The 27,792-nt window shown below is 46.0% G+C and overlaps 1 protein-coding gene across 4 annotated transcripts in view; it reads right to left on the bottom strand.

Moving 5' to 3' along the window:
- The window catches only part of LRRC20 (leucine rich repeat containing 20), a 203,602-nt gene that overhangs the window by 175,515 nt on the left and 295 nt on the right, over positions 1–27,792 (bottom strand). For 2 of the 4 annotated variants that reach the window (XM_075072646.1, XM_075072649.1), the window contains exons 1-2: positions 12,686–12,788; positions 9,271–9,400 (exon numbers count right to left, since the gene is read on the bottom strand). In XM_075072646.1, the coding sequence (XP_074928747.1) occupies positions 9,271–9,352 (82 nt within the window). In that variant the 5' untranslated portion in view covers positions 9,353–9,400; positions 12,686–12,788. Of the gene's footprint in view, positions 1–9,270; positions 9,401–12,685; positions 12,789–27,567; positions 27,733–27,792 lie in introns of those variants that run through there. The other 2 variants (XM_075072647.1, XM_075072648.1) reach the window with 2 other exon arrangements.

The raw sequence follows: 27,792 nt of genomic DNA, 5'->3' as shown, positions 1-27,792 counted from the left end.
AAGCTTAGTCTTAAAGCCAGATATGTCTTTTGCCCCCACTACGCCCCTCGGAAGGCTGTTCCAGAACTTCACTCCTCTAATGGTTAGAAACCTTCGTCTAATTTCAAGTCTGAACTTCCTAGTGTCCAGTTTGTTTGTTTACAGGAGATGCTATTTTCTGTAGTTCAGTTTTGATTTAATATGGTTCTCTCTTGATTTTTCTAGTATTTTTTCTTTATTGAAAGGGCCACTTGTTGTTTTAGGTATAAATCACTGTTGTACATTTGCAGAGACATCGAAAAACTTCTGCTCAGAGGGGAGGGGGGCGCTTAAGTGGTAACTGACCTGGAGTCCTTGCTCAGAGCCATAGGGTAAAAGACTGCCCCCAGGAAATACTGCCATTGCCAGCAGATAGTAAGGTCTTGGAAAAAACTCCCTGTTGGACAAGTTATATAGAATTTAATAGAAAATTACAACCTACAGTAATTTCCTACAGAACCCTACTGGTGTCATTTATTAAATTGCATAGGACTTTTCCCACACAGGCTGGGTGAGCACAAGACTTGACAAGAATAGGTGACCAAAGTTTAAAATTCTCTAATAATATCATTGGAGACAAGATCTATGTCACAATATACAATATTCATCTGCTCATTTATAGGGCCTGATTCAAAGCCCATTGAAAGCAATGGAAGTCTTTACATTGATTTTGGTGGGCTTTTGATCAGGCCCATAGGTTGCATCTATACCAACATACTTTGTAGCTGTCACTCCCCATTGCTGCAGTTTCTCACATATAAGAAGCTGTGTGTTCAGCCAGCATTCAGATAATTTTACCATTGTACTGTCTAACCCTATAGCAGTGTATTACGGGTCCTAAATTTGCTAAAAGAGGACCAGAACAGGTTCCTTTTAGTAAGAAATACACATGAGCCATTCTGTCCTTATTTTGCTATTAATTTTTGCCATCAAGATGAAATATCAAAGCCAACGATTTATTCTTACTTCCAAAGCAATCTATATTAGAACAACATTAAGCTATATGAAGTGATAAAAGAAGGAAAACGTGACAGGAATTAAAGAGAGAAACAACAGCAAGTCTAATTATAAACAGCAAGATTTGGGAGACCATACAATAATCAGAAGTGATAAGCCTGCATTCAAATCCAGTTTCAAAATATCCTCATTCATTTTTCCACTGTCAATGTGGGTGGGGGGAATCATGAGAATAAGGTGAATTCATCAAATACCCTAGTTTTAGCCATTGTTCAGAAATGAAACTGCACCACCTACTGGATTTCTATCCAAACTGAAATCAAGTCAATTACAGGTTTGATTGATAACACCAATATTTCTGACTTGTCTTTATGTTTTTTTTAAAATAATTTAACATTTAAGTATTCACAAGTAGTAGCCAGTCTCAGTTTAGGTATAAATCTCTCTTGGTCTCAGTCGTAGGTCCCTCAAGGAAAGAAATCCATTGCCAAATGCCACATCATTGCCAGTACGGTGGCTCTCTTCCTGCAATCTCCCTGTATGGGAATTAATTTGTAAAGATAAATTTGGGATTAACAGTAAACTCCAAAGGAAAAACAAAAATAAAAAAGGATTCTACACTTTTTTTTGCTTCTTTCTGATGTATAAAGAAAGCCTGAAAGGTATTTTTGTTTGGTTGGTTAAAAAAAGTTTTTTCCCCTGCTTTGTTCATTAAAGTGGGAAGTGAAGTCCTATATAGTCTAGAACAGTTTATAGTGATTGGAGAACTAGTAAAATTGTGATATCACAAGAGGAAAGAACATGAAAGTTGAGTATCTAAGAAGTGAAGGGATTGACTCTTGCATTTTTGTTTTTGTTTTTTAAAAATACAAACCTATTTAACTGCAGTGACTGATTAAGATTTTGGAGAAAAAGACCTCATTGAGACATGAGAAAAAAATCAGGTATGGAGTAAGTGTTTGTGGGGCAGATCTTGATGTTTTCTTATAAAATTTGTTAAAAGGTTGGTAAGGGTAATAGGGTGTTGATATTTAATACAGCTAGGACCTAAATATTTTTAAATCTCCCTGTAGATGTATATATTTTGAGGCCAGAAATGACGACTTTAACCATCCAAGTCTGTCTGAATTTTACCCAACAATTCCTCCTTTAAGCCCATAATTTCTGTCTGAGCTGTAGCATATCGTTTAGAAGGATATCCAATCTTGATTTAAAGTGACCAATGCCCCATCAAGTGACAGAGAATGAACTACATCCCTTGGTGAGATATTCCAGTGATTACTCACTCACTGGTAAAAATGTACTGCTTATGTTGAACCTGAATTTATCAAGCTTGAGCGTCCAGACATTTTATCTTGTTATGCCTTTGTGTTCTAAATTAGAGAGCCCTCCTACTATAAGTATCAGAGGGGTAGCCGTGTTAGTCTGGATCTGTAAAAGCAGCAGAGAATCCTGTGGCACCTTATAGACTAACAGATGTTTTGGAGCATGAGCTTTCATGGGTGAATACCCATGACATGCATCTCATGAAGTGGATATTTACTTACAGTAGGAGCAGCAGAGAATACTGTGGCACCTTATAGACTAACAGATGTTTTGGAGCATGAGCTTTCATGGGTGAATACCCATGACATGCATCTCATGAAGTGGGTATTTACTTACAGTAGGAGCAGCAGAGAATGCTGTGGCACCTTATAGACTAACAAATGTTTTGGAGCATGAGCTTTCGTGGGTGAATACCCATGACATGCATCTGATGAAGTGGGTATTCACCCACGAAAGCTCATGCTCCAAAACGTCTGTTAGTCTATAAGGTGCCACAGGATTTTCTGCTGCTCCTACTGTAAGTAATCTTTTACCCTGTAGGTACTTTTTGAATATGATCAAGTCACCTTTTAACTTTCTCTTGGATAAACTAAATAGATGGAGCTTTTCACCACTCACATCCTCACTAGGGCCGGAAGGCTCACCATGAACATTTGTGTCTATGAATCTCAGGAGACCTCCTTCCTGCTTAGATAGAAAAGCTTCCTTTGCTTTCTTTCGTTTTCTGAATGCCGTCTCAGGTGGCGTTTTCTTCTTTCACTCCTGATTGCTGTTCTGTGCCAGCTATAGGGGCTCTCAACACTCAGCTGAAGGGGACAAATAAGCAGGCTGGTAGCAGGGCCTGAGTAAGGGAAGATATCGGGGTCTTAAGGGCCTAACTGGCTCCTATTACTTCAGCTGACTGCCTGTTCTCCTCAAGTGGGTTCAGAGAAGCAGCAGAAAACAGGAAGCTCCCTGAGGAGCTGGTGTTAATCAGTCCAGGCTCCTGGGGTGCTAGAGAGGCTCCTCCTCCTCCTCTCTCTCCCTGCAGCTCCTGTTACTTTCCGTTGTTCCCTCCCACCTTTTCTCCTGCCTGCCTGTTATGTCTCTTGTGCCCTTCTTCCTCCAGCACAGCACTCCACTCTATGCATCTAGAGCAGAGAGAATACATATGCACCAGCAGCAGACAATTTTCTACACCCTGGGTCTTAGTGGCACCCCCGCCTCCCCCAAGTCTGGCACCTGAGACCGCCGCCTCAGTTCGCCTCATGGTAAGGCCAGCCCTGACTGGGAGACAAGCTTAGGGAGAAAAGACGGGTGAGGCCTGTGCTGAACCTTGTCCTTATGGAATACAATGTAAGGGGGCTCTGATGTAAGGGCCCTGAGCTCCGACACTCTCCTAGCTGAGGTTATCACCACCAGAAATGCCACCTTATATGGGAGAGAAAGCAGAGAGCACGTCAAGAGTGGCTCAAATGGTGGGCCCGTCTGTCTGGAAAGGACTAGATTAAGGTCCCAAGCCAGGATAGGCTGTCGCACTTGGGGGTATAGTCTGTTGAGACCTTTAAGGAAACAGCTGACCATTGGGTTCGCGAAGACTGAGTAGCCATCCGTGCCTGGATGGAAGGTGGAGATGGCAGCCAAGTGGATCCTTATTGATGACATGGACAGAGCCTGTTGCTTAAAGATGGAAGTGGTCCAGTATAAATGGCACCGAGGTGAGCATCGGCGACTGATGGTTCTCCATCTGGTCAGAGTAGCACCTTTTCCACTTAGCAAAGGTACGTCGCCCTTCTGGAGCTAAGGAGAACTTGCCTGACTTGATCAGAGCAGGACAGCTCCACCGCATTCAGCCATGGAGCTTCCACACTGTGAGGTGGAGCGACTCGAGGTTCGGGTGCCGGAGGCAGCCATGATCCTGCATGATTAGGTCCAGGACAAGTGGTAGGGGGACCGGAGTTGCCACAGACATTTCCAGGAGCGATGTGAACTAGTGCTGACATAGCCAGGTCAGAATTATCAATATCACTAGGGCTCGGTCCCTGTGGATCTTGAGGAGCACCCTGTGGCCTAAAGGAACCAGCAGGAACACGCGTAAAGGAGACTGCCTCTCCATAGAAGTAGGAATGCATCTGCAATGGAACCTGGGCTGTGATTCAGGAAGGAGCAGAATAGCTGACACTTCCTGTTCCGTTGTGTAGCAAACAGATCTATTTGGGGAAAGCCCCAGTGTTGGAAGATTGAGCTCAATATGTCCAGCCAGAAGGACCACTCGTGGCCGTGAAAAGAGCAGCTGAGACTGTCCGCTAGCTCGTTCCATATCCCAGGGAAGTATGATGCCTGCAGGTGTATCGAGTGCTGTGGGACTTCCATGTGGAGTATGAGGGCTTCCTGGCACAGGGGAAAAAAAGAGTGTGCACCTCCGTTTGTTGATATAAAACACTGCCATGGTGTTGTCCATGAGGAGTGATATACATCTCCGTGATATATGGGCAGTGAAAACCTGGCACGCCAGGCAGACTGCTCTCAGTTCTCAAATATTGATATGCAGAGCAAGGTCTGCCTGAGACCAGAGGCCCTGTGTCCTGAGGTCTCCCAAATGTGCCCCCCATCCCAGATCTGATGCATGTGTCACTAATGAGAGGGATGGCTGGGGGTTGTTGAAGGGGACTCCAGCATAAACTACCTGTGGGTCGAACCACCACAGGAGGGAGTCTAGTATTGGACGAGGCAGGGTTACAGTGCTGTCCAAAGCATCTCGTGCTGGTCGATATACTGACTCTAGCCATGACTGGAGTGGGCAAAGCCTGAGTCTGGCATGCTGTACTACATAGGTACAAGCGGCCATATGCCCCAGAAGTTTCAAGCAGTTCCTTGCTGTAGTAGTGGGGAACTGTCTGAGGCCCCATATGATGTCACCCAGTGACCAAAATCTGGCTTCTGGCCCTGGCTTGAGTTGAGTCTAACACTGCCCCTATAAATGCTATCCTCTGCACTGGATACAGCGTCTATTTGGCCTCATTTAGGAGGAGACCCAGTTCGACTAACATCCTTCTTAGGAAGCTGACTTGCTCTTCCACTTGAGATCTGGAGTGACCTTTCATCAGCCAGTCGACGAGGTACCAGAACACCTGTACCTGCTGCTTGTGCAGGAACGCTGTGATGACTACCATACACTTGGTGAACACTCAAGGTGCTGCTGACAGGCCAAATGGGAGGACAGTAAACTGATAGTGGCTGTTGTTCACCACAAACCTGAGGAGTCTTCTGTGTGATGGAATTATTGCTATGTGGAAGGACACGTCCTTCAAGTTGAGGGCGGTATACCAGTCTCCTGGATCCAATGAGGGGATAATGGAGGCCAAAGAGACCATGCAGAACCTGAGTTTCTTGATTAATTTGTTGAATTCCCACAGGTCCAGGATGGGCTTGAGGCCATCCTTGGCTTTCAGTATTAGGAGCAAAGGGGCAAGAGCTTCGAATCCCGGTATTTCCTGAGGAACCTCTTCCACTGCCCCTACTGAGGAGGGAGTGCACTTCCTGTATGAGAAGTTGCTCGTGAGAGGGGTCCCTGAAGAGGGACGGGGAAGGGGGGTGGAAGGGAGGGAGGGCACAGAATTGGATGAAATATCCCCTCTACCATGTGGAGCACCCAACGGTCCGAGGCGATACGGGATCATGCATGATTGAAAGAAGATAGGACGAAAAGGTAAGAGGATAGATCCAGTTGTAGTATTGGTGCACTGCCCTCAACTGCACCTTCAAAAGGGTGGTCTGGGGCCGGGCAGTGGCCTGGGCAGGCCCAAGCCCTGATGAGGAGGGCTGCCTGCTTCTACTGCTCCTTTTCCTCCTATGAGGAGCATCCTGGCGGTTCTGGAGTTGGTAGAACCTGGAGGGAGGCCGTGGCCGGAAATGCCTACGTTGAGTGGCTAGTGATGGAGTCCCAAAGATCTAAGGGTGGTCTTTGAGTTTTTCGGACTATGGAATCTCTTATCCATCTAGTCAGAAAAGAGGGCTGAACCCTCAAAGGGGAGGTCCTGGACTGTTTAATGGACCTCATGGGGCAGACGAGAGACTGCAACCAGGAACCCCTACTTATTACAACCCTATGGCCTTTGTACATGAGGCACCATCTCCTATGCCCAATGCTGCCTGTAGGGAAGCTCGGGAGACTCTCCTCCACCAATGCCGAAAACGCTGCACAAGAGTCTTGCGGCAGCAGCTCTGCAAACTTGGCCATCACAGTGCAGATGGGGGTGTGTGCGTTTGCGCTCACGATGGCCTGTTGATTTGCAATGCGGAGCTGTAGTCCCCCAGTGGAATAGACCTTTCTGCCAAAAAGGTCAAGTTTTTTTGCCTCCCTATTCTTAGGGGAGGGGCCTTAGTAGCCCTGGCATTCCCGCTGATTGGCTGCATCAACCACCAGGGAGTCAGGGGAGTAGGTGTATAAATGTTCATAGCCCTAAGAAGAGAAAGTACCGCCTCTCATTCCTCTTAGACTTAGGGGCCAGAGATGCAGGGGTCTGCCATAGGGTTTTTTTGGTCTCTATATTTGTCTGCTGGAACATGCTGTGGCCGCGCCACCCGGTCTGGTCCACCAGAGGAGGCTGTGGCTGCGCTGCCCAGCCTGCTGGAGCAGCTCCAACCAGGCCAGAGACATCATAGAATATCAGGATTGGAAGGGACCTCAGGAGGTCATCTAGTCTCCTCTGGCCCTCCCCAGATGAGGTGGGAAGGGATGGAATGGGGAGAGTGTGGGGGTCCCGGGCTAGGGTGGGGTCATGTGGGGGGTGGTCACAGGGGTTACTCCATGGACCTCCAGCTTCTCCCCCTCCAAAACATTTCCCCACCAGTTGCTGGCCTGGCCCATCAGGGTAAGCAGCTGGCGCGTTGGGACACTTTGTTTACTTAGGTTTTATCTCCGTACTGGCAGATGCTCGAGGTAAACAAAATGTCTCGGCCCACCAGCGGCTTATCCTGATGGCCCAGGAACCAAAGTTTGCTGACCCCTGAATTATAGGGTTGGCTTATGAATGAGTCATAAAAATTTTCCATTTTTACTTATCCATCTGTGGGGGGAGGGGTTGGCTTATAAACTAACCGGCTTATGATCGAGTATGTAGAGTAAATGATAACTAGGAATCAGTTAAACTTTCTAAGAGTCTGTGGTCTTCCTGGTAGGCCTAATTCCTGAACTACGTGGACAATTCCCATGACTGATGAGTGTTCAGTATGAAGAACAGATGATTTACTAGATAAAATAGGGCTAAGTCACGGGTTCTCAAATGGGGGGGGTCATGACCCCTCAGGAGGTTGCAAGGTTATTATCTGGTGGGGTGCGAGCTGTCAGCCTCCATCCCAAACCCCACTTCACCTCCAGCATTTATAATAGCATTAAATATTTAAAAAAAAATGTTTTTAAATTTATAAGAGTGGGGTCACACTCAGAGGCTTGCTGTGTGAAAGGGGTCACCACTACTAAAGTCTAAGAACTATTGGGCTAAGTCAACTATATGGCCCTCACTGATTTCACTTAGGGGTGCAGACAGTTAACTTTGACTGAGGATGTGGTTGTAAAATTTGCCTTTTTAATAGGTTTGGGATTGTACAAGTCCCCAGTGCTAACTGTCTATGTTATCTATAGTGGTGGACTCTATACTCTGAATAAACAATGCAGCTGTGACATACCAGAAGATGATATAGTGTTGACAGAACTGAAAGAATGACTGGTTTCTGTATTGACTGTACATCTCCCTACAGTCAGATGGGGAGGACCATGTACAATACAATGATTGTGGTTCTCGTTTTGGGCAGCAGCCAAAGTGAGCTCAACACAGCATGGAAAAGGGATGGAACACAGATGGCTGTGTGTCACCTGTCTACCTTACAGACTGTGGAGGTGACTAGAGACTAGAGCAGTCCCTGGCATACACCGGAGCAATCATAGATATTGTCCTAACTGATGTTGTTCTACAATGACTCCTTATGGAGCCATCCACAAGAACAGACTAGTCAGTGGGCAGTGTGGTCCAACTATGCCTGCTCACTCCCCTACCATATCACAAGGTTTTGTGATGCAATGAGGGCCAGCACAGGACAATTGTGCTGGCTCTATGCTCAATGGGGAACCCGTTCCTGTGCAGGGCTGGCTCTAGGCACCAGTGTTCCAAGCGTGTGCTTGAGGTGGCCCTTTTCAAGGGGCAGCACTCCGGGTTTTTTTTGCTTCGGCAGCAGCATTCAGGGTTTTGGGGGGTTTTTTGAGTGGGGGGGCACTTGGGGCAGTAAAAAACCTGGAGCCGGCCCTGGTCTTGTGACAGTCTGTAAGGCTGCTTCCACTCCCTTTGCAGGCCCTTTACATCACCAGTGCAGTATAAAATAGGACACTGAGGAAGGCAGAATCTAGCCCTCTGTTTACAAACAGATCTGACATTTTCAAAGAGAACATTATTTCCATCCTCCTACGAAGGACTTATTAGTCGGTCTATCAGGTTGGGGGCACAGCAGGCTGCAGTCTCTACTCCAAACAGGGGACATGGGGATCTCTGCCAGAAAGCTAACCAACTTGGCAATAATTGGCACACTTTTAAAATGCACAATACCATCAAAATAAATACAAAAACTTTTTTTGTATTATGAAAATAATTAAAGTATCCTTCTGCTGCAAACAGTTAATTAACAACACTATTTTCTGGTCCATGCACATTCCTGATGACATTATTAACCATGCTAGCATGCGCATGCCAAAGTTAATGAAAGAAGCCACATTGGCCCCTGCTTGTTTTGGAAACATGGATCGGGAGAGGAGAAATCAACATTTTTCAAAATATAAAAGGAACAAATTGGTAGGAAAATTAAAACCACCCTCCAGCTGTCTTGGTAAAATCCTTTTAAATGACAGTCTGAGAACCATGACCTGGTGTCCCAAGTTGAATGGCCACTCTGTATGGGAAAAAACTCACACTGTGAGCAAAGCCAGACTGATTAACTCACCTAGGGAGTCTGCTCCATTCTCCACTGTTTCATTCACCTTTCTGGCAACTCTGGCTACAGCTTCCCCCATTTTTTTCTCCATGCAGGCACCACGCCCAATCCCACCAGGGAAGCACGTCCACAGAGGAAACTGTCAATGAGGAAATAAAAACAGTGAGGGTCCAGTGTGCTAGCATATCATGAAAGGGACAAGTAAAAATAGCAGTCAATGTGACAGGATTTATTCCTGGCAAAATGTTATTAATCAGAAGTTAATATCAGGACTGCTATTAAGCAGAATCTGCTGCATTTAACTTCACAAATACTTATCCCCATTTAACAGATGGGGAACTGTGGCACAGAGAAATTAAGTGACTCGCCCAAGGTCCCACAGGAAGTCTGTGGCAGATGAAGGACTTCTACCCAGGTTTCCCAAGTCCTAGGCTAGTACTCTAACCATGAAACATCCTTCCTCTTCCACTTCCTTTCTACTCCACTCTGCAGTGAATAGTGAATGTTTACAATGGGTCAGACACTCCATTGCCCTGCATTTTATGTAGTCATTTCCAATAATACAAAGTGTGAAATACTACTAAATCAGAAAGAGCAGTTATTTGCATGTGATTTCCACTAAGTAACTACACAAAATACTCTGTATTTTGGATTTAATTAATGAACAGGCTCCATGAACTTCAATTTTAAATCTCCCTTAATTACTCGTTACTGTCATTATTGTTGCAGCATCCACAAGGCTACAGAATGAGTAAATGTATCTTTAAAATTATTAAATTGCTTTGAGTTGTATTCTTAAATCAAAATTATCAGTTGTGGCTATCAAAATTAAAAAAAAAAAAAGATTTGTAGATTCTTAATATTATTGACTGCCTTTTGTTAAACCTATTTCCCCCCCCAATAATTAAATACTGGATTTTCACACCAAATATAAATATGTAAATTAAAAAAATTAATACATCCTCCCAAAACCAAACACACCAAACCTCACAAATTGAGCTCCATGTGAAGATCTGAGTTGTTCAGGATGTCAGAACTTCTGACTATATATTAAACCACAAGGAATCACATGACCCTACAATCTTCTGAATATTTACCTGTTGGACTAGATTATCCTTTGTGCTCAGATGGTGGAAGGGTACAATAGGAAAAAGAAAAACTTGTGATGTTCTCCTTAAAGTCTGGAGAGTTTCTTTATTATATGCAGAGGCCTCTCCCCACCCTTTCTGCCTGCAATGTGTTCCCTGCCCCCTCCTCCACACACAGCTCCTGATAGGGAAATGTGATCAAGGCATGGGGGCTTTCCCAGCCCCGCCCAGCACTCTTGCCAGGGAGCAGGGTCAGGCGTGGTGACTTGCTGGGTGGGTGGAGTGTGGCAAGCCTCTGCATCCCAACCCTGCTCTCCAGCAGGAGCACCAGGCACGTGGAGTGGGGCAAGCCCCTGCGCCCCAACCCTGCTCCCTGGCAGAAGCACTGGGCAGATGGGGAGAGCAGAGGCACCCATTTTTCTGGGGGCCCCTGGGCAAAAGGCCCCGTTGGCCTAGTGGCTAATCTGCACCTGATTATACGTTGTCCCATGACCCATTTTTGTTGCCTCGTCAGGGCAGAATGTCTACTTGATTTTCTATACCGTGTCTTTCATACAGGATGTCTCAAAGGTAGACAAAATCAGTATATATGGCCTCATTTAAAAATTCTTAGAAGCAACGCTCATAATAAGTAATGGAACACGAATTATTTACACACATTGAGGCCCAGAAAAAACATACAAATAAGCATGGAAAAAAGGAACCAGAGAGATAATACACACAAATGAAACCTAGGTATATCCGGAAGAGTAACTGTTCAGTTCACTAGTCCTTACAAAAGGACTTGTGTTTTCAGCAACCTGAACTTTCCAGCAATTAAGACAGCAGGCCTCTAATACCAGGCCTTCTCTGTAGTCTTCCCTGATGGGATTTGAACTCTAGGACACATTGAATCCTAGTAAAGAGGTAATAGAGATCACTTACTGAGCAGAAGGCAAAACTCTGCCTCTAACTACCTGCCCTACCACCAGCCAAATCTAAACTTCACCTGGAAGTATGCAGAAATGACCTCTAGGAAGCTATCGTAGTGATCCATTAGGGCATTGGTTGAATGTCTTAGGATGCAGAGACCAGTAACAGTAATGCTCAGTGATGGATTGGACTGCCTCTTTTCTGAGCCCACAATACTCAGAAGTTATGGGCTTGAAGCAGAAATTAGCGGGTGGAATTCTATAGCCTGTGTTATGCACATCAGATTAGATTATAATGGTCCGTTCTGGCCTTAAAATCTATTAAGATATTTTGTTTTCCAAGGGGATCTCTGGCACTTCTGCTGGCATGGAATAATAGAAAACTGGGGAGACAAACTACAGAGAATTTTGGCTTAAAAAGAATTGTAAGAACAACAGGGGAGCCAAAATGGGAAAGTAGTAGAAAAGGACCAGTGGATGCATCTAGTAACATCATGCAAGAAAGCAGTAGCCTAGAACTCCCATCTGTAGCTGGTCGAGCAGCACATCTCCATGTCATCCCTCCTTTGGATGCTTTCGGTATCTTTACTAAGGAGTACACCTAAGCCCTCCTAGACAATGATTCAGCAGCAGTGGTCCTATATTTAGTTGACTGAGTGGTAAAAATTAAAATACTAGACTGGTGGCAGAAAGCCAAGACTTCTGAACCAAGATACTTTTCCATGCAAATCTGACACTAAGTTGGGCAGCAATATTCCCTAAGAAAACCCAAGTGATACTACAACAAAATGCTGTCACAGTCTGCATTGATCCAACGCTGCTTGCTTTTTCATTGATGGGGAAAACTAAGGACGATTAACAGCAATACCTGCATACATCCTACAATTACTGCACATGCCACCAGGAGCCAACTATGATGAGGCAGGGAGACCCCCAAAGCCACCGAAGGTGGCATTTCACCCTCTCCACACTTTCATGTTTAACTTCCAACACCACAATGTACAGCATAAGTAGTTGTTTGTTTCCAAACGTCTCCCACTTTAGGGCAGGGGGAGAGGGGGATGGCCTTGTCCTCGGCGCCTTTGCAGCAGGAGCGCGCTGCCGAAACGCACAGAGCAGGAAGCAGGCTGCGCGCATTACAATTGCCTCCTTTCACTTTCAGCTGCGGGGCTCTCGCTCTGTTTCCTGGACCTGGTGGATGCAACCCCTCGGGCCACCGGGCGGAACAAGTTCAGACTACTGCATGTTAGCAGTCTGCATTGAGAAGTGCAAACTCCCAGGCTGCGTTGGCAGCCCCACCCCATCGGGGAGTTCGGCAATATCCACAAGCCCCATTGTGTGTGAGGAAGAGGAAGAGGAAGAGGCAGCTCTTCTAATCTTTTTTTTGTCTGTGCGAGATGAGAGCAGAGGGAAACGATCGCTTACCCACCAGACCCACGCTGTTGCTGCTGCTGCTCAGCCTGAACTCCCAGCTCCGTCTGTCCCGTTTCCTCTAACCATTGTGAAGAACAGCAACAGCTGCCTCTAGGCCAAACTGCGGGGGTGCGGGGGGGGAGGACCTGACAAAGAGCAGCAAAGGACCCAGAGCCAATAAATGCAGGAGCTCTGGCAGCGGGTTAGGCATGAAGGTGAAGTTGGTTCCTTAATCACAGTTCCCAGTTACTTGTTCCAAGGTCAACATGTCTTAGGGAATTCATCCATGTAAGATTACCTTTTTTTTTTTTTTTAAGAAATGTCACCAAAATAAATGATTGACTGTTGTGCCTATTTATATTAGGAATTATTTATTAATAATTAGAATAAGGATGTGGGCTTTGACTGGTTATAAGTCAAAAATACATCTCAGGTCAGCCCCCCACTGACACACCCCTGTGATCATTAGACTGTTTTGAGATAGGTAAGACGTTGCACTTCCTGACCTGAAGCTTTGGTTTTGCTTCTGTGCAATATGCTGCCACAAGTCACACCCTCACCTCACTTCTAAGGCTCCGTGTCCATTTGGAGTTAGGGTATGATTCCCTACTCACTAGAAATACTTGCACTAGCTCCTATCGAGCTAGTGCACTAAAAACAGTAGTATAGCCGAGGCAATGAGAGTCCTGGCGAACAGCAGGATGGCATAGACATGCCAACTACATGCTCAGGGGGTTTAGGTGGGTTTGCACTTGGCATGGCCTATGCTGCTGCTCACTGCTATCCATGCTGCCCCAGCTACACTGCTATATGTAGAGGGCTAGCTCAATGAGAGTTAGTACAACTACGTTTATGCAAGCAAGAAATCACACCCTCAGCTCCAAGTGTAAACATGGCACACTCTAACTTTTAGGGTGTGCCACCTGAGGTGACCCAAGAAGTATTTTATCATGTATAGCCACTCAAAACCCATTTCTTCATTCAAGTGCTATTTGTAAAATAGAAGGTGTGGAGGGATACATGGTACGTAGCAGCATATTATGAGGAAATAAAACCTTTGGGTTAGAGAATGTCGTGACACATCTACTTCACAACATACAACATTTGCATGGCTGGGTCACTGTAGGAGTGACCCAAGAAGTCACAGATAGTCAACATTTTGTCACAGCCATTCAAATGTAGTTCCTTATTTATTTGAATATTAATATTTTCTTTGTAAAAGAAGGTGCAAGGGAGATGCTGAGGTGGCACAAGTGGGAATTGGAGTTGGGGGTGAGAGGGCAGGGTTGATGTGACATAAGCAGGAACAAGGTTTAGGGTGAGAGGGAGGCACTGAGTTGGTATGGCAAAGCAAGCTCAGTTGAGATGGAGACACTGAAATGATAGGGCTGGAGCTCAGAAAGAGGTGCTAAGGTTGCAGAAGCACAAGCAGGGACAGGGTGAGAGTTAATAGGCATGAGATGGGCTTAGGCTCAGGAGGAAGTGTGGAGATGGCATGAGCTAGGGCTTCTGGTGCAAAGGAAAAAGTAGGTTCCTGTTTTCCTAGCAGGAAGAAGCAGCAGTTAGTCAGGAAGGCAGCTCTAGGGACTAGGTTGGATGGGACACTCTGAGGTGGCACAAATGGTGCAAAAGGATCAAGGTTCGGCAGGAGGTACTGAGGCAGTATGCATGATCTGAAGCTGGGGGGAAGTGACGGGAGAAAGGCTGAGGCAGTGAGGTGGGGAGACAAAAGCAAGCTGAAGGGCATGAATTACAGCTAGCTCACACTGGAGGACACCCTCTGGGGAGGCATGAATGGTGGGAAGCACTGAGGGAGCATAACAGGGTGGGGGGAAGAGGCTGGGGTAGAAGGATGGCTGAGATGGCAGGATAGGGTGGTAGAAGCAAGTTGAAGAGCCGTGAGTTGGTGCCGGTTCAGATTAGGTGGGAAACTTTGCAGTAGCACAAGGGGTGGGAAGGACTTGAGTTTAGAAGGAAAGTACCGAGGCAGTAAGACCAAAGGGATGCGGCTGGTGGGAAAGGGCTGAAGTGTTGTCACATAATCAGCTGGTCAGAGCGACCACTGTGCAATTTGGCTGCAGGTCTTCCAAGGCAATATTTATACTATCCCTTTGAAATGGGACATAATCATGGCCCATCACACTCAGGCCTTGGCTACACTGGAGGGTTGCAGCACTGGTGGTGGGTTTACAGCGCTGCAACTTACTCACCGTCCACACTTGCAAGGCACATACAGCGCTGCATCTCCCTGGCTGCAGAGCTGGCTGTACTACTGCTCTGCCTGGGGTATAAGGATTGCAGCGCTGGTGATGCAGTGCTGCTCCGCAAGTGTGGCACCAAAAGCGCTGTAATTAGCCTCCAGAGTTTTCGAAGGTATCCCAGAATGCCTGTTCAGCCACTCTGCTCATCAGTTTGCACTCTACTGCTCTGGCCTCAGGTGACCCACCCTTTAAACGCCCCGGGAATTTTAAAAATCCCCTTCCTGTTTGCTCAGCCAGGTGTGGAGTGCAATAAGAATCTTTCCAGGTGACCAGGCCTCCACGCGCCAAACAAGCCCCAGCATGGAGCAATGGTGAGTTGCTGGACATCAGTGTTTGCGGTGAAGAAGCTGTGCAGTCACAGCTGCGCTCCAGCCATAGGAATTACAATACCTATGGGCAGATCTCAAGGGCCATGCTGGAAAGGGGCCATGACCGGGACGCGTGCAGTGCAGGGTTAAAGTAAAGGAGCTGCGGAGTGCCTATTGCAAAGCCTGCGAGGGAAACCACCGCTCCAGTGCTGCCCCCACGACCTGCCATTTTTACAAGGAGCTGGACGCAACACTTGGGGGTGACCCCACTGCCAATCCGACGACCACAATGGACAGTTCAGAGCGGGGAGGGGAAGGGGAGGTGTGGGGGGGAACCGAGAGTGAGGGTACTGGGGTGGGGAGAGACACCCCGGAGTCCCAGGAGGCACACAGCCAGGAGCTCTTCTCAAGCCAGAAGGAAGGTAGCCAGTCGCAGCAGCCGGTACTTGGTGAAGGACAAACAGAGGAACAGGTTACCGGTAAGCGACTTACCGGTAAGCGGCTTTTATTTTCAGGATGGAAACGTTTTGGGAGAGGAGTGGGGATTAAGGCTGCATGCATGCATGCCTAGATGTGGAATAGACCACATCAATGGGCTATCACATCGCGGTAATCGTCCTCGGTAATCTCTTCACAAGTTTCAGCCAGAGCGTGAGCAATGCGCTTGCACAAGTTTATAGGGAGAGCCACTGTGGTCCTTGTCCCAGTCAGGCTAACGCGTCCGCGCCACTGTGCCGCGACGGGTGAAGGGACCATTGCTGCACACAGGCAAGCTGCATAGGGGCCAGGGTGGAATCCACATTGCTGCAGAAGACCCTCCCACTCTTCCCAGGTGCCCTGCAGCAGCGAGATATCTTCCAGAATTAACTCCTGTGGAAAATATTGGGAGAGTGTTCAGAGTAGATGCCCCCTGCAGTACTTTGCTTTCCCCAGTGCACAGAAACCCCTGCAGATCCCTGAAGCAATCATTCCCCCTTACTCACCATTTCCTGCCTCCTGTGGGTTAGGTGCGCTCTGTTTGGTATGGGAAAAGTATGCTAAAGTGAAGACTGTAAACTCCTTCACTGTGTGGGAATAATTGTCTGGATGAGATTATAAACAATGCAGCCTGTGTTAACTGTTGCCATTTTTGTCTTTCAAACAGTGTCCTTGACTACTGGACTGCCTGTATCATCCACTGGCCAGAGAATACAAACCTCAGGAAGAAGCCACAAAAGCAAAGATGACATGCTGAAAGCAGTTATGGATCACTCTGCCAAGGAGTAAAAAACTGCAGAAAGGAGGAAAAAATCCAGGACTGGAGAGAAAGGAAAGCAGGCTCCACCAGAGAACGCAGCGGCTAAGAAGAAATCACAAGCAGCTGGATAAGCATCCTGGCGTGCCAAGCAGACTCTATCCAGTCACTCGTAGCCAGGTAGGCAGAGCACTACCGTGCAGGCCCCCCCCGGTCCCAAACTCTTTCCCTGTGCCCAATGTCAGTCCAAACCCCTTCCTCACATCCCAGGTTCTTACCACCATCAGCTGCCCCCAACACCTGTACATTCACCAACCAGCCCTGAGAACTACGACCCTTACCCTCTGCACTCACCCCCATCACCATGCAGTTTTTCATCCTGAAGTGCAGCAGTCATTGTACAGCACTCCAGACAGGACATATTCAACCTCTGACTGTACAGTTCACCACCCACCCCCCTGCCCTTTTAGGTCCCAAATGTTGTGTGCTCTGTCAGAAAGTTATTTTCTTTTCAATAAATGAATTCTTGGCTTTGAAAACAGTCTTTGTATTTGCAGAAAGTGAAAGATATCGTACCCAGGAAAGAACAGGACTGCAAATCATTTCAGGAAAACAGATTCCTACTAACACTGTAACCACTGCAACTTCCTCCCGTGCAGGGCACCAAACATACTGTTGGTTTTCACCCTCAATTCCTCCTCAAGGCATCCCTAATCCTTGTAGCCTGTGCTGGCCTCTCTAGTAGCCTGCTCTCTGGCTGTGCAAATTCAGCCCCAGGTGTTGAACCTTGGAGGTCCATTCCTGACTGAATGTTTCACCCTTCCTTCACAAATATTATGGAGGTAAGCACACGGATATAACCGCAGGGATGCTGCTTTCCCCCAAGTTAACTTCCCATACGAGATCTCCAGCGCCCTTTTTAAAAACGCCAAAAGCACACTCCACAGTCATTCTGTACCAGCTCAGCCTGTAGTTGAACAGGTCCTTGCTCCTGTCAAGCTTCCCTGTATACGTTCATGAGCCAAGGCATAACAGGTAAGCGGGTCTCCAAGGATCACAATGGGCATTTCGACGTCCCCTACTGTGATCCTGCGGTCTGGGAAAAAAGTCCAGCCTGCATTTCCTGAACAGGCCAGTGTTCCGAAAGATGCGTGCATCACGCACCTTTCTTGCCCAACCTGGGTTAATGTCAATGAAACACCCACGGTGATCCACAAGCGCCTGGAGAATCATAGAGAAATACCCGTTCTGATTAACGTACTCTGATGCTAGGTGGGGTGGTGCCAGAATAGAAATAGCGTCCCATCTATCGCCCTCCCACAGTTAGAGAAACCATTTGTGAAAAAGCCATCCAGAATGTCCTGCATGTCCGCAGAGTCCGGTTCTTCTTAGCAGGATGCAATTAATGGCCCCGCCTTGCGTCAAACAATTCCAACAGTCAACTTTCCCACTCCAAACTGTTCCCGACGATCGTAGCTGTCTGGAGTGCCAGCTCCAGATTGCATAGCCACCTGCTTCTCCACTGGCAAGGCAGCTCTCAATCTCTGTATCCTTGCGCCGCAGGGTGGGGGCAAGCTCCTCACACAGTCCCATGAAAGTGGCTTTTCTCATGCCGAAAGTTCTGCAGCCACTGCTCGTCACCCAGACTTCCAGGACGATGTGATCCCACGCTCAGTGCTTGTTTCCCCGAGCTCAAAGCGGCGTTCCACGGTGCTGAGCATTTCGTGAATGCACAAGCAATTTAGTGTATACGTGTCAGGCGACTCGTATTCATCGTCGGACTCCTCACTGTCACTTTGGAGCTGAAGGAATAGCTCAAACTGCCAAACGTGATGTGCGGGCAACCTCATCAGCAAAGTCCTCAGCAGCTCGGGCTCCATTTCCTACAGAAATCGCGCTGCACAGAAACAGTTAGGAGACTCACAATGGCGCCAACGTGGCGGAAAACAGTGACTGCTGGGATGTGAAGCGATGCACCACGGGGCATTGGGACAGAGCGGAATGACCCGCACCCTTCCGTCCCTGCCATAAGCCCAGCGCCAAAATGGATGAGGTGCTCTGTGGGATAGCTGCCACATGCACATCCAACAGCGCTGCAAATGCTGCAAATGTGCCACACTGCAGCGCTGGTAGCCTGTCAGTGCGGCCACACTGCAGTGCTTTCCTACCAGCTGTACAGAGACAGCTGTAACTCCCAGCGCTGTACAGCTGTAAGTGTAGCCATGGCCTCAGTTTAAACCTAGGCCATGGCTACACTGGCACTTTACAGTGCTGCAACTTTCGCGCTCAGAGATGTGAAAAAAACACCCCCCCCGAGAGCTGCAAGATATAGCGCTGTAAAGCCTCAGTATAAACAGTGCCGCGGCGCTGGGAGCGCGGCTCCGAGCGCTGCAAGCTACACCCGTAGAGGATGTGGAGTATGTGCAGCGCTGGGAGAGAGGTCTCTCTCCCAGCGCTGGCGCTGCAACCACACTTGCACTTCAAAGCGCTGTGCAGCAGCGCTTTGAAGTTGCAAGTGTAGCCATACCTCTAGTCTGGAATTCTGCAGCCAAACCTCGGGGATTCTGCCTCACTTTGGTCTTGAAACAGAGATTCTGCAACAATGTGAGATAAATTAAAAAAATAAAAATTCCTTTGAAAGATTTGGAATAAATCTGCCACTACAGGCTTTTCTTAGTGTTGGCGGATTACATTTTGCTTCATACAACCTTTATAATCATTATGTAATTAAAATAGATCGCTGATTTTTGTAGCAAGAATTTCAGCCCTGTCTAAGGCTCTCTGGCAAACTTTTTCTGTTTTCAGCACCTCCATGGACAAGCAGACAAGAAGGAAGCATCCAAGAAACGGCAGGAAAATAGGAGAAGCAAAAACAAGTCACTGAAATGGAGGCGAAGGAAAGGAATGTGTGGCAAAGTGACCTCCCTGTAAATTAGGGTTCAGGTCTCTGCCCTTTTATTTTCTTGGTATTTTTCTGCTTTCATGGGTTAGCGAGAGTGATTACCATGTAACCCAGGGTGTCAGTGACATTCCTGTTACTTATGTGGGTCTGGAACCTTGACTAGTGTGACCTCCCTGTAATTGGCAGTCTTTCCATGTAACCTCTCTTGTAACTGGGGTATTTGACTGGCTCGTTAAAGAGATCCCCCTGTAATTAAGATGTACAAGTCTCATTCAACTTTTTGGATTTTCAAATATTTTGGGCTAATCAGGCTTCTTGTGGTTCACGGGAATTGCTATACATGATTGGGTAGTGAGAGAGAGCCCCTGTAACTAGGATGTACTGGTCTCATTTGATCACTAAGCCAGCCTCTTGTAAAGTTCCATAGACTGGTCTTGTGCCTAAAGCACAGGACTCCCAGATACTACAGTGATGGGTCATTAGAAATGTGAAAGACTATAAACAGAAACACTATACAGAGGAAGAAAATACAGATAGATCAGAATGATACTGAGGGAAACTAAACATTATATTACATGTATTGTGACTTCATCAGTAGAGCATAAGCCTGGGATTTCGGAGAGCTTGGTTTTGTTCTCAGCTCTGCCATTGACCTGCTGGGTGATGCTGCTGTCTCTGAACTAGGTATTTTTATTATCATTAGAGAGATTTCAGGGGTCTATTCCTACATTGGTAACTTACTCACTGTAGCTCCTTGGCCAAATCACTCCCCTTCTCTGAGAGATAGTCTGTTCTTCAACCTGCGTAAATCATCTGGGGTATAGGAGTCTTAGTTTGCTGAGTTGTAGAACCCACTTGGAGAGCCTCATGTGAAAGGCACTACAGGACAAAAATCAAGCCCTAAGTTCTGCATAGTTTCAGTGTGTTCATGTCATGGGGCCAACCTGCTTCCCATGCACACACACCCCACCCCAACCTTAAGTTCACACTATAGGCAGCCTGCCTAGGGTTACCATACATCTGGGTTTTTCCACACCTCTTGTTTGGTCTGCCCATCTCTGTCCAGGCAGATTTTTCAAATAAGAGGAAGTGTTCAGGATCTTTCCTTATGGAGCAGATATGGCAGCTCAGAAAGAGCCATCTCTGCACACTGATTGGTCTCTTCCCTGCATCTGCTGGATCCCGCCCAGCCTGACAGGTAAGTACAGCTGCCAAGCTCCTCTCAGATTTACCTCAAAACCTGAACAGGAGGGGTGACAGGGCCAGGCCCCAGCTCCTCATCTGGGAGAAAGCCCACAGAGAGGCACTGACTGGCAGGCTGGAGCTCCATCCCAGGCTACACCAGCCATCCTGACAGAAAGTGTAACACTGACATCTCCCCCAGCCCCCATCTCAGGTGTGAGGCCATAGGTACCTCCTCCATGCCCCCTCCCAGAGCACACACACCTCCAGTCTCCCACCACTGTCCCAGCAGCCTTCTCTATTTGGAAACTTGAAATATAGTAATCCTAAACCTACCTTATTTTCTTTCTCCAGGTCTTCCTTAAACTCCATACACGTTTTCTCACTCACCGCCCCTTCTTAAGAGTCCAACAAGTTTATGTATATAAAATAAGCTTCAAAATAAAACTCAAAGTGGCATAGGGTGACCAGATGTCCCGACTGTATTGGGACAATCCTGATATTTGGGGCTTTGTCTTATATAGGTGCCTATTACCCCCCACCCCGTCCTGATTTTTTATACTTGCTGTCTGGTCACCTTAAGCCATACTTTTCCCTTCTTATTAGGTCACTCATAGCCTTTTCCTTCCCATACCTATTCCTGCTTTGGTAGGCCACTCTGAGATCCTACTTAGCAGAAGCTTCAACTTTCTGTTTTCTAAAGACATAGAATCTTCCTTTCATGAGCCTCTCTCATTTCCTGAAATTTCTGAACTTCCACCCTTCAGTGTAGCTTCCTGCTATTCTTTATGAAGAAACAGCTAATCTCTCACAGGTGTCCCTCTTTCTGTAACCAAGGTTGGCTGGCCCCAGGTCCTCCATTCCTTAAAGGACTAATCACCCTGTTACAATGCAATCAGTACACAAGAGTCTCCCAGAGACCTGAGGATTCATCAGCATAACAACAATGCACAAATAATGAAAAGGGGAAACCTCCAATGATATACAGATGCTCCCCCGGTTACACAAGACCCGACAACGCAAATTCGCACTTATGGGAAAAGTTCCATAAACCAGAAATAGGATTTTTGAGTTGCGGAATTTTTTGCATAACATACAGGTATATGTTTCCAACTTACACAAAATTTGAGTTATGCAAGGCTTTCTGGAATGGAACAATTGCGTAAGTCGGGGGGGCATCTGTAACACTAAATTTCCTAGAAGGGTCTGCAAAAAATACCTTTTTCTTGGGGCCTGCTGTATGGTTCCCCTGCAGTGAGGCCAGAGAGGGACAGAAACACCAGTTAGAGATGCAACATATCACTGTTCAATCACAGTCTCTTATTTATGTTCACTTCTCAAAATATCTCATATAATATTAAAATACAGTTAATCTTGATATTCTCCTAAACATATAAATATCAATCTGCTTTTCCCTTATAGCTTTGAATGTCTTATAAGCAAGTATTAAATAGAGACAGTAGATAAGGACATAATTTCCCACCCTGCCATTTTCCCCTCAATAAAATGGGTCCAATTATCTTGTTAGACTGACCCCCGCAACTGGTAAGGCAACTCCCATCTTTTCATGTTCTATGTATATACATACCTGCTACTGTATTTTCCACTCCATGCATCTGATGAAATGGCTTCTAGCCCATGAAAGCTTATGCCCAAATAAATTTGTTAGTTTCTAATGTGCCATAAGGACTCCTCGTAACACAGCTACCACTCTGAAACCTGCCCTGTATTTGGGGGTTATATTTCTTGCTATCAGTTTGATTATTTAGTGAGAGAGACTGAGGTATCTCCCCTTTTTCCTTTTGGCAACAAGAGGGGTGAAACACAATGACAGGACAGTGAGCAAAACTTACTCTGTCAATGCTCAGGCAGTACCCATTCTGTGGGCTAAAAACAGCAAATCAGCTTCCAAGTCTGCCAGCCTGACACATGTCACAGCAGTGTCCTATTACTGTCTGTCTGCTCTCATTCCCATCTCTGCACTTTTCATCTGTCCCCCGCTATTTAACTGACTTCTGATTCCTGGTGGTCCCACCCCTCCCCTGAAGGAGAGGTCATTCATATTTCTTTAATGAGTTCACCTTGGAGGCCCCAACTCTCCTGAGAAACTGAAACAGACGGCCACATTTCCCCAGCACTACATTCACACAATATTTTAAATTCTTTACTGTAATTTGCTTATTAAAGACAATAATAAAGTCTTTGTACCTCCACATCCAACAAATCAAGAATGCTATTATGATAAAATAGAGGAAAATTTGTGGGTTGTGTGCTAATACCAGGAACGCACTCCAACACTGACTTATCATTCATTCTTTACCTATCACTATCACAAATAAGACTGGTTTAAAAAAAATGTTTATATTCTCTCAACGTTTACCTACAACCCAAAATAAAATGTATACCAAAATAACGTGGAATTCAGAGATTGTACTATTTTCATAATATGGTTATCCATTGCTTATCTTGTATGCTTTGAGCATGAGCAAAATATTTTAAAATGGTAATATTTAAATAGTCTTGAGGCTTCAGAGTTAACACTCACTGGAAATTAATAGAGACAGTTTCTACCTCACTTAGTGCTATTGCTTCATGCTGCCTTCTTTTGGAATAAGATGCAGCCCTCAGTGAAAAATATCAATGGATTGCATCACCACAAACCGAGTCAATCTAATCTCTGATCACAATAGCATTTCATCATCACTGCCACTCTTGTGCTCTCAAGATATTTGGTCTTCTTGCTAATGGTTAGTGTTCTGGAGTTGTGTCCTAGGTGCCACTTGGGACCAACTGGCAGTGGGCACGAGATACCACACCCAGTGATCCCTTAAATGTGTATGTATCTACATCCTAGTTTGCCAAAGAATGTCACGTAAGGTCTCTGCTGCAAGCCTGCGTCACACTGGACTTCATAATAATTAGAAAATGTATGTATGCATAATATGTCAGGAGTTATGTATATAAACTGGAAATTATGTTAAGGTCTGTGGCTTGGAGCTGCTCACCAAAAGGTTAGACTCAAATAAAGGGATTGTTTTGTCTGTTTACATGTAAATTGATTATATACTTCACAATGAATGCTTACTTGCAGTCTGAGTAAAGTGCTAATCAAGTGATTGCAAAGTCTCCAGGGGAGATTATACAGGAGAAAAATGAGCAGCCAAGGTTAGCCTGTTTGCAAGTGGAGACAATGGATGTTTGGGATTATAACTGCAAACTGTGTCTCTGTACCTATATCTTTCAACAGTTTGCTTCATGATAGGATGATCACAGGCAAGCCTGGTTGTAATACAATGGAAAGATTGAGTGAGCTTTTACTCTGTATGACATGACAAAGTCTTGTTGGTTAAGTTTAGGCTCTAGCATGAGCATTATGATTTTATTTTATATTTAACCCTTTGTTTCTAATATTTTTGCTTGCTGTCATTTGAAATCGCTGTTCTTAGATTTATTTCTAGAGAAAACAAATATAAGTTTAAGTTTGTGTTAAGCAGAGCTGTGTTGTGTTACGTAACTGGTAATTGTGGTGTACTGTTCCCTTGGGCACAGAATATGAGTTCTGTAACTGTCCCAGGAATCAGACGCTGGACATTCCAGGGAGATGCTCGGAGGACTCAGGGGTTAGAACATGCCTGTCATTAACCAGTAAAGAGAAAGTGGGCCCGCAGAGGCCTGGAAGGCAGTGCTTGTGTTTCCAGAGGCTGGTGGTGTTGGGGAACTGATCCACAGTAGGCATAGACAAGGCTTCCTCACACTAACAGCAGGTGGTAGCCAGGTGCTTCAAAACCCTGCATATCCCCAGGAAGCATCACAAGAGTGCCATGCAGGAAACCCACATTTATCTGCCAGTTCCTGTCAGTCAGTCTCTGGCTAGCAGTAAATGGGAATATACCAGAGGCAGGATGTCTAGCCCCTAGGTAAAATATATTTTGTAACACACAGAACAGTAAGTGTTCAAGCTAATGGACTACGATGTCTTCTCTCCCCCCCACCTTTTTAAGTGAATTTACTGCTCATGAAAGATTATGCTGAATTTTCCACAGGAAAACTCAGCATAGGTAGTGACAGTACAAACTCATAAAACTTGCTCGATAAATGTGTTTTAACTATTGTCTGCATTTCTACAGCCTTCTCTATACTATGAAATTGTACAGTTTCTGAAAAGCGTTGGCAGTAGCCATGTTAGCTGAATGAGGGCTGGACAGAGTTTGGGAGTCAATATACTATAACAAATTGTGTTCAGCAACCCACCGGCTAACCACTGAACTGTGCTCAGCTTCTGTTCAGCTAATAGTGTTGACAACTGTGTTCAGACATGGCAAAATTTTCATATTGTAACTGGGCCTTAATGGTGAAGGTAGTTCAGTCTCCATGCCTGGTGAATCATTAGCTTCTCTCCTAACACTACCACTAAGAGTTCTAATGAGTAACACAGCTATGTATTCCTTTATGATATGGACACCTGTCCACTAGGAAATTGATTGAGACCACCTGCTCATTTCACACAGGTCACACAAATTGTCATCATTCATTACTTTCATATTACAAATGTGGGCTAAATTTCAACCAGTGGTCAGGAGATGAGAGGTTTAACTTCTTATCTCCTGAGGCATCCAACACCAGAGCTTGGTTGTTCTGAATTAAACCTGCTGTAGATTGCAAGAAATTACAAAATATGCAGTGTAGTTTGATAGCAATTAACGTGTCCTTATGCATGGCTATGGGCAGCCGCATGGCCTCACAATATGCCAACGTTTTTAGGGCTGACCTGGAACAACAACACTTCCTCAGCTCTCATCCACTCATGCCCCTTCTCTACCTATGCTACACTGATGACATCATCATCTGGATCCATGGGAAGGAGACTCTGGAAGAATTTCACCACAATTTCAACAGCTTCCACCCCACCATCAACCTCAGCCTGGACTAATCTACACGGGAGGTCCACTTCCTAGACACCACAGTGCAAATAAGTGACAGTCATGTTAACACCACCCTATACCAAAAACCCACTGACTACTATGCCTACCTTCATGTCTCCATCTCCCATCCCGGACACACCACACGATCTATCGTTTACAGCCAAGCGCTGATATATAACCGCATTTGCTCCAACCCCTCAGACGGAGACCAACACCTACAAGATTTTCAAGCACTCCCAAAACTAAGATACCTGCACTAGGAAACAGATCAGATCCAGAAGTGTACCCAGAAGACAAGCCCAAGAAAGAAACCAACAGAACTCCACCAGCCATCAGCTACAGTCCTCAGCTAAAACCTCTCCAACACATCATCAGTGATGTACAACCCATCCTGGACAACGATCCCTCACTTTCACAGGCCTTGGGAGGCAGGCCAGTCCTCGCCCACAGACACCCTGCCAACCTTAAGCATATTCACACCAGCAACCACATACCGCACCATAGTAACTAACTCAGGAACCAATCCATGCAACAAACCTCAATGCCAACTCTGCCCACATAACTACACCCGTGACATCATCACAGGACCTAACCAACTCAGCCACAACATCATTGGTTCATTCACCTGCACGTCCATCAATATACTATACACCATCATGTGCCAGCAATGCCCCTCTACTATATACATCGGCCAAATTGGACAGTCCCTAAGTAAAAGGATAAATGGACACAAATCAGATATTAGGAATGGCAATATACAAAAACCTGTAGAACACTTCAATCTCCCTGGACACACAATAGCAGATTTAAAGGTAGACATCCTGCAGCGAAAAAACTTCAGGGCCAGACTTCAAAGAGAAACTGCTGAGCTTCAATTCATTTGCAAATTTGACACCATCAGCTCAGGATTAAACAAAGACTGTGAATGGCTAGCCAACTACAAAAGCAGTTTCTCCTGCCGTGGTGTTCACACCTCAACAGCTATAAGAGGGCCTCATCCTCCCTGACTGAGCTAATCTCATTATCTCTAGACTGATTCTTGCCTGCATATTTATACCTGCCTCTGGAAATTTCCACTACATGCATCTGACAAAGTGAGTATTCACCCACAAAAGCTTATGCTCCAATACATCTGTTAGTCTATACGGTGCCACAGGACTCTGTGTCACTTTTTACAGATCCAGACTAACATGGCTACCCCTCTGAAACTTGTCCTTAGGTATTTTACTGAACAAATCAGCATATAACTATGGTAATGACAATAAAGTTGCCCTAATTACCCTGACAGTTAATAAAAATAACAGCACTACAGCAAAATATTGCAAGAAAGCCAGTTTCATGGTACTGTGGGTTACAAAATAGCACTAGCACAATCAATGACATTTTGTGGCTGAAGATGTAGAAAGAGGCAGAGATGATACTTAAAATGGAAGTCCAGAAAAACAGAAAAAGAATTGAGACTTCAGAGAGAAAATATAAAGCAAGGACAAAAAAATCCAAGTCGCTTTTAGAGAATATCATCGTATATTTGGATAGGAACTGTAGACTACAAAATCCAAATATTAGTCATTTATGCTATATAGTTTATCTCCAGAGTGCTGTGTTTACATTACATATGTGGGCGCCATTATCTAACCTAACCACAGTAAGCAGATGCATGGTCACAGCAACACCTCGAAAAATCAACCACCGCTTAGGAGCACCATGTATTTTCTTTAGAGGAGCTCCAGTTCCTTATTTACTCCCATGTTACAAAAAACAGGCATAGAGCTCTGTTGCTATATATGGCACAGTACTTATTAGATGTCTTGGCCTTATTTTCTGCATCCCGTCTTCCCCCTGTCACTCTCACTCCTCCCACAAGGTCAGAAATCTAGATTGCAAACACCGCCCCCCGTGACTGTCTCTTTTTTAAGTCTGTAGCGTCCACTAGGCACCCTTAGTAATCTGTGTATAAATAAAATAAAAGTGAGCTCTGCAAAGCATTGTTGCACCATAGGCATGCGCACACCAACCGGAACCCAGCGTGCACATGGTGTACTGAACACACACGTGTGTCCCAAGCATGTTGCCAGCACTACGTACGGCTCTCCGGCGAGCTTGGCCCAGGAGACCTGAGCAGCTCGCGAGCCGGGGCTGAGGCCCTGTTGGCGCGGCCTGTGCGCAAGGGGACGAGTCGCCTTCCCGCTGTGCCCGAGGAGCGGGTGGCAGAGCCCCGTGGCCGGAGCTGCCCCACCAACTCGCGCAGCTGCCACAGGCCGACCCCACCCGCCGAGCTGCTCCTCCCCGCACGTCCCCGCCTCTCCCGTC

Source organism: Chelonoidis abingdonii, chromosome 15 (assembly GCF_003597395.2).
Source record: "Chelonoidis abingdonii isolate Lonesome George chromosome 15, CheloAbing_2.0, whole genome shotgun sequence".
Classification (NCBI taxonomy): Eukaryota; Metazoa; Chordata; order Testudines; family Testudinidae; genus Chelonoidis; species Chelonoidis abingdonii.
Note: the sequence above shows the minus strand (reverse complement) of the source record. Positions and strands in the feature narration are given on the sequence as shown.